Source organism: Leucoraja erinacea, chromosome 40 (assembly GCF_028641065.1).
Source record: "Leucoraja erinacea ecotype New England chromosome 40, Leri_hhj_1, whole genome shotgun sequence".
Taxonomy (NCBI): Eukaryota; Metazoa; Chordata; class Chondrichthyes; order Rajiformes; family Rajidae; genus Leucoraja; species Leucoraja erinaceus.
This window is the reverse complement of record NC_073416.1, coordinates 4685237-4695875: the sequence shown is the minus strand read 5'-3', so window position 1 is coordinate 4695875 and position 10639 is coordinate 4685237. Positions and strand designations below refer to the sequence as shown.

At 48.8% G+C, this 10639-nt stretch overlaps 1 protein-coding gene across 1 annotated transcript in view; it reads right to left on the bottom strand.

Annotated features, from left to right (window-relative positions):
- Nucleotides 1–4665: 4665 nt before the first annotated feature.
- Nucleotides 4666–10639, bottom strand: part of dhh (desert hedgehog signaling molecule) — a 111945-nt gene continuing 105971 nt past the window's right edge. Inside the window, exon 3 of the mRNA XM_055664599.1 lies at nucleotides 4666–5590. Within this exon, the coding sequence (XP_055520574.1) occupies nucleotides 4920–5590 (671 nt within the window). The 3' untranslated portion in view covers nucleotides 4666–4919. The remainder of the gene's footprint in view (nucleotides 5591–10639) is intronic.

The following is a 10639-nucleotide window of genomic DNA, read 5'->3' as shown; positions in this document are numbered from 1 at the left end:
AAAAGGAAATCCGAGGTTCCAGTTATTCATTAACTGGCGGGATTACGTTTTATTGATAAGTGGTAACATTCCAGCTGGCAACTTTGGGAGCGTCTCTCCGCACAGAGAAACCAAGCTATTGGCCAGCAGTAAGCAGTTGGTTAATGTTTGCCAAAATAAAATCTGTGCCCGATCTAAATGGCACAACAGGTGTGCACCAACAGGTCAGTCGGATTTCGCAAGTGTCAAAGAGCAGTTATGAAACGCACGCACAATGCCAGTTACAAGGATCGGCAAACAGCTAGGATGGAGAAATGGACTGCGTGTGTGTGTGAGAGTGAGTGGGTGAGTGAGTGAGTGAGTGAGTGAGTGAGTGAGTGAGTGAATGAATGTATGATTGAATGAATGAATGATTGAATGATTGAATGAGTGAATGAATGAGTGAATGAGTGAATGATGAGTGAATGAGTGAATGAGTGAATGAGTGAGTGAGTGAGTGAGTGAGTGAGTGAGTGAGTGAGTGAGTGAGAGTGAGTGAGTGAATGAGTGAGTGAATGAGTGAGTGAATGAGTGAGTGAGTGAGTGAGTGAGTGAGTGAGTGAGTGAGTGAGTGAGTGAGTGAGTGAGTGAGTGAGTGAGTGAGTGAGTGAGTGAGTGAGTGAGTGAATGAGTGAGTGAATGAGTGAGTGAGTGAATGAGTGAGTGAATGAGTGAATGAGTGAGTGAGTGAGTGAGTGAGTGAGTGAGTGAGTGAGTGAGTGAGTGAGTGAGTGAGTGAGTGAGTGAGTGAGTGAATGAGTGAGTGAGTGAGAGTGAGTGAGTGAGTGAGTGAGTGAGTGAGTGAGTGAGTGAGTGAGTGAGTGAGTGAGTGAGTGAGTGAGTGAATGAGTGAGTGAGTGAGTGAGTGAGTGAGTGAGTGAGTGAGTGAGTGAGTGAGTGATGAGTGAGTGAGTGAGTGAGTGAGTGAGTGAGTGAGTGAGTGAAATGAGTGAATGAGTGAATGAAAGTGAGTGAATGAGTGAATGAGTGAGTGAGTGAGTGAGTGAGTGAGTGAATGAATGAGTGAATGAGTGAGTGAATGAGTGAATGAGTGAATGAGTGAGTGAATGAATGAGTGAGTGAATGAGTGAGTGAGTGGGATGATGAGTGAGTGAATGAGTGAGTGAATGAGTGAGAGTGAGTGAATGAGTGAATGAGTGAGAGTGAATGAGTGAATGAGTGAGTGAATGAGTGAGTGAGTGAGTGAGTGAATGAGTGAGTGAGTGAGAGAGAGAGAGAAGAGGGGGGGCAAGAGAGAAACAGAAAGAGAGATTAGCACACACACACACACGCAACAAGAAAATATCCTTCGCAATTGCACATTGGTCTCAGTGTGAGTTCGTAGTATTCCTCCGATGGCCTCGAATCCATTGGCAATGTGAATAGATTGTGGCTTGGGTGGTGCAGATTCCTTGCTGTTCAGAAGTTTACACAACGCATGGAATATTATACCAATGTACATACGGAGAAGTTCACAGCTACAGTGCAATCAGCAGGTTGATTCAATTTCATTCAAATCAAAATTATTGAATGTTTATTCAATTCCAAACACAATATGAAAGATATTTAGAGAGAGTTTAGACGTACAGCATGGCCCTTTGGCCCATCGAGACCATACCAACCATCATTCACACTAGTTCTATGTTATCGCACTTTCGCATCCACTCCACTCCCTACACAACTTTACAGAGGGGGCAATTAACCTTGAAACCCGCACGTCTTTGGGATGTGGGAGGAAACCGGAGCACCCTGAAGAAACCCACGCGGTCACAGGGAGAACGTGCAAACTCCACACGGACAGCGTCCAAACCGGGTCTCCGGCGCTGTGAGAGGTGGTCTACCAGCTGCGCCACCGTGCCAGATGAAAGACAATAGTGGCCAGACAAATGCAACAAGCAGGATAAATGCAAAGGCAACGTTCGACGTCGGCAGAAATCAGGAGATAAACAGATTATTCATAAGAAATATAAATAATACATACACACCGAAAGGAGGAAGCTGGGGGAAGAACTAGGAGCTGAGTCGCACATTCCCATTTTTGTGGTGAGAACATAGAAGGGTTTAGGATTAAATAAGATGCACTAAAAGCAAGGCTGGAGAACCAAGTTAGAATGGTGGGAAAACTGCGATGAATACATTTGACAATTGGCAAGTTTCATGACAAAAATATTAACTGTAAAGTCCAGTGAAGCTGTTTTTTGGGAAAATACACGTTCTGATTTGTATCTTTGCTAATGCTGGGAGTGTTCGATCATTCTGGTTACATTTGGCAATCACACCAAACCCCCTATATTGTTACTCCATGCCAGAGGGTTCCCTGGGGCAACCCTTCACACAGAGAGCAGTTGGTGGCCGGGATGAGCTGCCACGGGAGGTGGCTGAGGCAGGAACAGTGGCAACGTTTGAGAGATATCTGGATAGGTACGTGGATGAGCATGGCGTAGATGCAAGCAAGGAGGGTTAGCATAGATGGGCATGATGGTTGGCACTGATGTGATGGGCTGAAGGGCCGTTTTTCTGCTGTACAACCCTGACGAGGTGAAGTAAATATGAAGGCAAAGCAGAGAGTGTGAAAACGAGACTGAGACAGAGAATGATAATTGGGGTGGAGGTGGGGAGGAGGAGGTGGAGAGGGGGAGGGGGAGGGGGGGGGGGGGGGGGGGGGGGAGGGGGGGGGGGGGAGAGAGGGGGGGAGGGGGAGAGGGGGGAGGGAGAGGGGGAGGGGGTAGAGAGAGGGGGGAGAGGAGGGGGGAGAGGGGGAGGGGGGGAGAGGGGTTAGAGAGGGGAGGGGAGAGAGGAGAGGGGGGAGAGAGGGAGGGGGAGGGAGGGAGAGAGAGGGGGATAGAGATAGAGAGGGGATAGAGAGGGGGAGAGAGGGGGGGGAGAGAGAGGGGGGATAGAGAGGGAGGATAGAAACGGGAGATAGAGAGGGGGGAGAGAGGGGAGGGAGAGAGGGGGGATAGAAGAGGGGGGATAGAGAAGGAGAGGGGGGGAGAGAGGGGGGGAGAGAGAGGGGGGAGAGAGTGGGGGGAGGGAGAGGGGGGGAGAGGGGGGGAGGAGAGGGGGGGAGAGGGGGGAGAGATTGGGGGGAGAGGGGAGGATAGAAAGAGGAGGGGATAGAGAGGGGAGGGAGAGAGGGGGGAGAGAGTGGGGGGAGAGAGAGGGGGGTTAGATAGGGGATTAGAGAGGGGGGAGAGTTGGGGGAGAGAGAGGGGGGATAGAGGGGGGGGGAGAGAGAGATTAGAGAGGGGGAGAGAGTTGGGGAGAGAGTGGGGATAGAAAGGGGGGATAGAGAAGGGAGGATAGAGAGGGGGAGAGAGAGAGTGAGAGAGAGAGGGGGGATCAAGAGGGGGAGAGAGAGAGGGTGGGCAGAGAGAGAGAGAGGGGAGGAGAGAGAGGGGAGGAGAGAGAGGGAGAGAGGGGGGAGGGAGAGAGAGGGAGAGAGGGAGGGGGGGGGGGAGAGAGGGAGAGAGAGAGAGACGGGGAGAGAGGGGGAGAGGAGGGAGAGAGAGAAGGAGGGAGAAAAGTCAATAAAGGAGAGAGAGGGGTACCAGAAAGCGACGGAGAACAGGGAGGGAAGGAGGGAGGAGGGAAAGAAAGTGAGAATAAGGCAGAGGAGAGAGAAAGAGGGAGGAAGGGGGAGAGACGGAGAGTGAAAGATGGAAAAGAAGGAAGAATAGAGGAAACAAGGTTAGAAATACACATGGAAAAATATTCAAATGCCCGCTGTAAAAAGCAATGACAAAGACACAAGGAGAGGGCAAAAGCCACTGACCCAATGCCTGGCAATGTGGAGACGAAAAAATACAGACGTGTTAGAGACACATTAGTTCCATTAAAACAAAATTAAATTAACAAAACATAAGAGACTCCAATGATTATTAGAAATACTGCGACAACTCTATTAATATTGACTTTATCCCAAAAATTATATTACAATTCAGAAGTATAAAAATAAACTTTAGAACAATTCCCCAAACTGGTTTGCTTTAACCAAGATTACATTAACGACGCAATGTCTACACATTCAGAGGTGACAATTAAAAGTTATATATGTGGCGTAGAAAAATATATTCTGGATGCATATTTACTGACACATAAAATATATTCTATCCCTGGGGAGTTGAAATTCCCTTGTGTTCAAGAAGGAACTGCAGTTGCTGGAAAATCGAAGGTAGACAAAAATGCTGGAGAAACTCAGCGGGTGCAGCAGCATCTATGGAGCGAAGGAAATAGGCAACGTATCGGGACGAAACCCTTCCGGGTTTCGGCCCGAAACGTTGCCTATTTCCTTCAGGGTTTCGGCCCGAAACGTTGCCTATTTCCTTCAGGGTTTCGGCCCGAGACGTTGCCTATTTCCTTCAGGGTTTTGGCCGAAACGTTGCCTATTTCCTTCAGGGTTTCGGCCCGAAACGTTGCCTATTTCCTTCAGGGTTTCAGCCCGAAACGTTGCCTATTTCCTTCTGGGTTTCGGCCTGAAACGTTGCCTATTTCCTTCAGGGTTTAGGCCCCGAAACGTTGCCTATTTCCTTCTGGGTTTTGGCCCGAAACGTTGCCTATTTCCTTCAGGGTTTCGGCCCGAAAACGTTGCCTATTTCCTTCAGGGTTTTGGCCCGAAACGTTGCCTATTTCCTTCCTGCCCGAAACGTTGCCTATTTCCTTCGGGTTTCGGCCCGAAACGTTGCCTATTTCCTTTCCTCCATAGATGCTGCTGCACCCGGCTGAGTTTCTCCAGCTTTTTTTGTGTATCTGAAATTCCCTTGTACAGTACAAGACCACTTCAAGCTGAAAAAATATGTAGGTACTTATGCGGATGAACCTGGCGTATCACAGATACGCAAAAGGTTGTCTTGCGATCCAGAACCTCCCTCTGGCTAAGTCAGCCCTGCTGCCACAACTCTTCATAAAGAGTGAAACTTTCCCTGGTCCAGCAGTCTCTTGCCCAAGCCGTAGAGGAACCTGCAGTACCAGTGGATGCCGTTCTCTAGCGTGGTGTTGCCGTGCCTCGTGGGGTAGGACGGTAGCACATTAGTCAACGAGTGGAAGAATCGGAGAGGCGTGAAGGCTAGGTGCGCCCAGTGGTGCTTCTGTATCACGGCGTAACAAGACGCGAGGACGTTATTCACCAGCAACGTGCCGTGGGAGGTCAGCGGCGCGTACGCGCCGACCGCCTCCGTCGCGTAGACCGCTCTAATCCGGGACGAGCGCAAGCGGCTGGAGTCGACCTCCTTCACGAGGACAAAGTGGCCTACGCGCACCGTGCTGGCGAACATGGGCTGGAATTCCTCCGCCCTGTCCGTGTGGTTGTCGGAGACGAAGACGAGATGGGCCGCCGTCAGCTCCAGGCGCCGCCGCGGGTCCTCGGTCTCCAGCACGGTGAAGGAGACCCTCATCTCCCCTTCCTTGTCCAGCAGGAGCAACACCTGGCTGGGGACCACTCTGCCGGCTGCGTCCGCTGTCAGGACTCGGTCGCCGGGGCTCAGCTCGGACATGGCTCGGCTCCGCCCGTCTTCCAGGGTGACCGTGGCTGCCGAGGGGAAGCAGCCGCCTGTTTTGGTGGCCATTGAATTGTCTGCGGGGGCGGAATAGAGAGAGAGAGAGAGAGAGAGTCAGGAATTAGACAACCAGCACTTATCGTTGCGCAAGTGTTTAAGAGGGAACTGCAGATGCTGGAAAATCGAAGGTGGACAAAAATGCTGGGGAAACTCAGCGGACAATTAAATGCGGACAACTCAGTGACAATTAAATAGACTATTGACTATTGACTATTGGGTGCAGCAGCATCTATGGAGCGAAGGAAATAGGCAACGTTTCGGGACGAAACCCTTCCGGGTTTCGGCCCGAAACGTTGCCTATTTCCTTCAGGGTTTCGGCCCGAAAACGTCTGAAGAAGGGTTTCATAGAAACATAGAAATTAGGTGCAGGAGTAGGCCATTCGGCCCTTCGAGCCTGCACCGCCATTCAATATGATCATGGCTGATCATCCAACTCAGTATCCCATCCCTGCCTTCTCTCCATACCCTCTGATCCCCTTAGCCACAAGGGCCACATCTAACTCCTTCTTAAATATAGCCAATGAACTGTGTGGCCTCAACTACCCTCTGTGGCAGAGAGTTCCAGAGATTCACCACTCTCTGTGTGAAAAAAGTTCTTCTCATCTCGGTTTTAAAAGGATTTCCCCCTTATCCTTAAGCTGTGACCCCTTGTCCTGGACTTCCCCAACATCGGGAGCAATCTTCCTGCATCTAGCCTGTCCAACCCCTTAAGAATTTTGTAAGTTTCTATAAGATCCCCTCTCAATCTCCTAAATTCTAGAGAGAGTATAAACCAAGTCTATCCAGTCTTTCTTCATAAGACAGTCCTGACATCCCAGGAATCAGTCTGGTGAACCTTCTCTGCACTCCCTCTATGGCAATAATGTCCTTCCTCAGATTTGGAGACCAAAACTGTATGCAATACTCCAGGTGTGGTCTCACCAAGACCCTGTACAACTGCAGTAGAACCCCCCTGCTCCTATACTCAAATCCTTTCAGGCCTGAAACGTTACCTATTTACTTTGCTCCATAGATGCTGCTGCACCCGCTGAGTTTCTCCAGCATTTTTGTCTCCCTTATCATTGCACATCATTTCCGCAGCTCAGTGAAAGCTAAAGGATACCTGAACAGTAACATGCAAGACAATAATGTGTAGGAAGGAACTGCAGATGCTGGTTTAAACCGAAGATAGACACAAAAAAGCTGGAGTAACTCAGTGGGACAGGCGGCATCTCTGGAGAGAAGGAATGGGTGAAGTTTCGGGGTTGAAATGCTGCCTGTCCCGCTGAGTTACTCCAGCATTTTGTGTCTAATACCCAAGACAATAATACATAACCATGGCACAGTTGATCTGCAGCTATAGGGAGAACATAAAAACATCAGCCTCGGATTTTATTCCTAAATGTCGATCCTTCTGGAAAGACTTTATGCACAAAACTGATTTTGCTGCGTCAATGATAAGCATGTCTAGATTTGCAAATTAATATTTAGAACGGAGACGAGGAAACACTTTTTCTCACAGAGAGTGGTGAGTCTGTGGAATTCTCTGCCTCAGAGGCCGGTTCTCTGCATGCTTTCAAGAGAGAGCTAGATAGGGCTCTTAAAGATAGCGGAGTCAGGTGATATGGGGAGAAGGCAGGAACGGGGCAGGTTCTCTGGATGCTTTCAAGAGAGAGCTAGATAGGGCTCTTAAAGATAGCGGAGTCAGGGGATATGGGGAGAAGGCAGGAACGGGGTACTGATTGGGGATGATCAGCCATGATCACATTGAATGGCGGTGCTGGCTCGAAGGGCCGAATGGCCTCCTCGTGCACCTTTTGTCTATTGCCTATTGTCTAATATAAGGTACGCTTTGGAGGGGATAAAAGATACCAAATAATTAATAGATAGGATCAATGGAAAAAATATTGTCCGGAGATGGTGGGCATTCCCAATTTGAAACCAACGAGTTGAAAAGATGGTTGTTAGTTCAGCATAGACAAAAAAGCTGGAGAAACTCAGCGGGTGAGGCAGCATCTATGGAGCGAAGGAAATAGATGACGTTTCGGGTGGAGACCCTTCCTCAGCCGCAGTGAACAGGGAATGGGCTTGAGGTCGCTGTGAATCAGGTCACTGATGTTAAAATTAGATAGAAGACGGTCTTTTCCTGCTGTTTGGACATTGATTTATTAAACTTAAGAGGTTATGCCATTGATTTATTAAACAAGAAACCTTCTGCTCTTACGATTGCAAAATCCATTTCAAATCTATAAACTAGAATTTGGATGGGGGAGAAAAGTCCTACTTATACAATTATTGCATCCGGGACCTTTGGTTCATTTGGGAGCAGAATTAAGTAGCTGTGTCTCTAAGACCCAAAGACAAAGCCATTTGGGAACAAATTGCACCAAAAAATCCCCATTGGAAACATGATTGGGAGTTACATCCACTAGTTAGTTTAGTGCAGAGATACAGCATGGAGACAGGCCCTTCGGCCCACCTAGTCCGTGCCGACCAGCGATCCCCGCACATTAACACTATCCTACACCCACTAGGGACATTTTTTACATTTACACCAGGCCAATTGAACCTACAAACCTGCACGTCTTTGGAGTGTGGGAGGAAACCGAAGATCTCGGAGAAAACCCACGGGGAGAACGTGCGAACTCCGTACAGACAGCGCCCGTAGTCGGGATGGAACCCGGGTCTCCGGCGCTGCATTCGCTGTAAGGCAGCAACTCTACCGCTGCGCCACCGTGACCGCCTTTCAGTTCTTCTAATTTTTTTAATACTTTTTTTAACTTTGGCTTTCATGCAACCAGCAGCCAGATTGGAGGACATTTGCAATTTTCTGCACATACATACGCCTGTCGAAGAAGTTGGCGAGACCTGCTAGATGGAGCAACCCCAGTACCTCATCCCTCCCGGAACTCAGCGACACGGACACTAGGAACTAACACGGCCAACAACAGGCATGGCTGCATCTTTATCCATTGTGATAGCCTGGAGTCCAAGACTCTGAAAGAACGTTAGCTTGCAATAGATCAAATGAGAAAACTGTGGGAATGCCTAAGCATTATCGACTGCTGATAGCGTTTCCATTCCTATACAATTCCTTGTCAATTTGGGAACAGTCTGTACTGCAAATATGTTTACGAAGGAACTGCAGACGCTGGTTTAAACCAAAGATAAACTCAAAACGCTGGAGTAACTCAGCGGGACAGGCAGCATCTCTGAAGAGAATGGGTTATGCATAGGATTAGTTTAGAGATACAGCGCGGAAACAGGCCCTTCGGCCCACCGAGTCCACGCCGACCAGCGATTGCCCGCACACGAACACTATCCTACACACACACACACACTGCGGACAATTTGCATACACCGAGCCAATTAATCTAAATACCTACACGTCTTTGGAGTGAGGTTTCTTGACTAGAAATGTCACCCATTCCTTCTCTCTGGAGATGCAGCCCGTCCCGCTGAGTTACATAGAAACATAGAAACATAGAAATTAGGTGCAGGAGTAGAGGCCATTCGGCCCTTTGAGCCTGCACCGCCATTCAATATGATCATGGCTGATCATCCAACTCAGTATCCCATACCTGCCTTCTCTCCATACCCTCTGATCCCCTTGGCCACAAGGGCCACATCTAACTCATCCAACTTACCTCAGCTCTTTGTGCATATCTGCAAACATGTTTGTTTGTGTACTCTTCTGAAACCATTGAAGTCACAATTAAAATGGCCGCCAGAGTGGGGATAATCAGTTAAGAACGAGAAGCTTCATCAGGGGAAGGAAGTCCAACACTAATGGGTTTTTGACAAGCTTGACGTTCACTCTTCTGGTTTAGAACATCAGCTTTGTAGCTTTCTCAACCATGACTCATGTTGTAGATAAAGTTTACCCATCTCTCATGAATAAACAATGCTGCTTAAAAGACCTGATGTTGTCCCAGGGCAGATTCTTCATGCAAATCTGTGATTATCTCCAAATCTTTTTAAAGTTGCCCAAACTAACAGCGTCACAACAACTTTGGTCCCGATACAGCATATTATCTTCAAAGCTCCATTCTGAATGAGTGCCAGCTGACTGGATGACCCAGCTGTGGGACTCAAATGTGCAACTTGGCAGCAACATGCCACACAAGGTCTGACCAGCCTACTGTAAAGTAACAATACATCATCTGTCGTGAGAGCGGTCCTTTCAAGATGCTCAAATAATATAATCTTTTTCCAACCCTTTCCATATGTGCATGATATACGAGGACATCTCATTTCAGGTCACTGATGCTGCAAATGTCAAACTGCAATTGTAACGGAGGTTGAAATCGGTCTGCAACTATTACTAAGAAAAAAATATCACCACTGCCAGTACAGAGTTATGCCCCTGTCCCCCTTAGGAAACCTGAACGGAAACCTCTGGAGATTTTGCGCCCCACCCAAGGTTTCCGTGCAGTTCCCGGAGGTTTTTGTCAGTCTCCCTACCTGCTTCCACTACCTGCAACCTCCGGCAACCACCTGCAACCTCCGGGAACCGCAGGTTTTAATGCCCCTGTCCCACTTAGGAAACCAGAACGGAAACCTCTGGAGATTTTGCGCCCCACCCAAGGTTTCCGTGCGGTTCCCGGAGGTTGCAGGTGGTTGCCAGAGGTTGCAGGTAGTGGAAGCAGGTAGGGAGACTGACAAAAACCTCCGGGAACCGCACGGAAACCTTGGGTGGGGCGCAAAGTCTCCAGAGGTTTCCGTTCAGGTTTCCTAAGTGGGACAGGGACGTTACACTTGGTGGCAGCAACGATCCTGACTCAGCCCCCAACTGTGACATCCTTGTTAATTAAAGAGTAGACGGAAAATGCTGGAGTAACTCAGCGGGACGGGCAGCATCTCTGGAGAGAAGGAATGGGTGACGTGTTGGGTCAAGACCCTTCCCCAGACTGTTCATTACCAACGTGTTCAAGAAGGAACTGCAGATGCTGGAGAAACGAAGGTAGACATAAATGCTGGAGAAACTCAGCGGGTGCGGCAGCATCTATGGAGCGAAGGAAATAGGCAACGTTTCGGGACGAAACCCTTCTGGAAATAGGCAACGTTTCGGGCCGAATCCCTTCTTC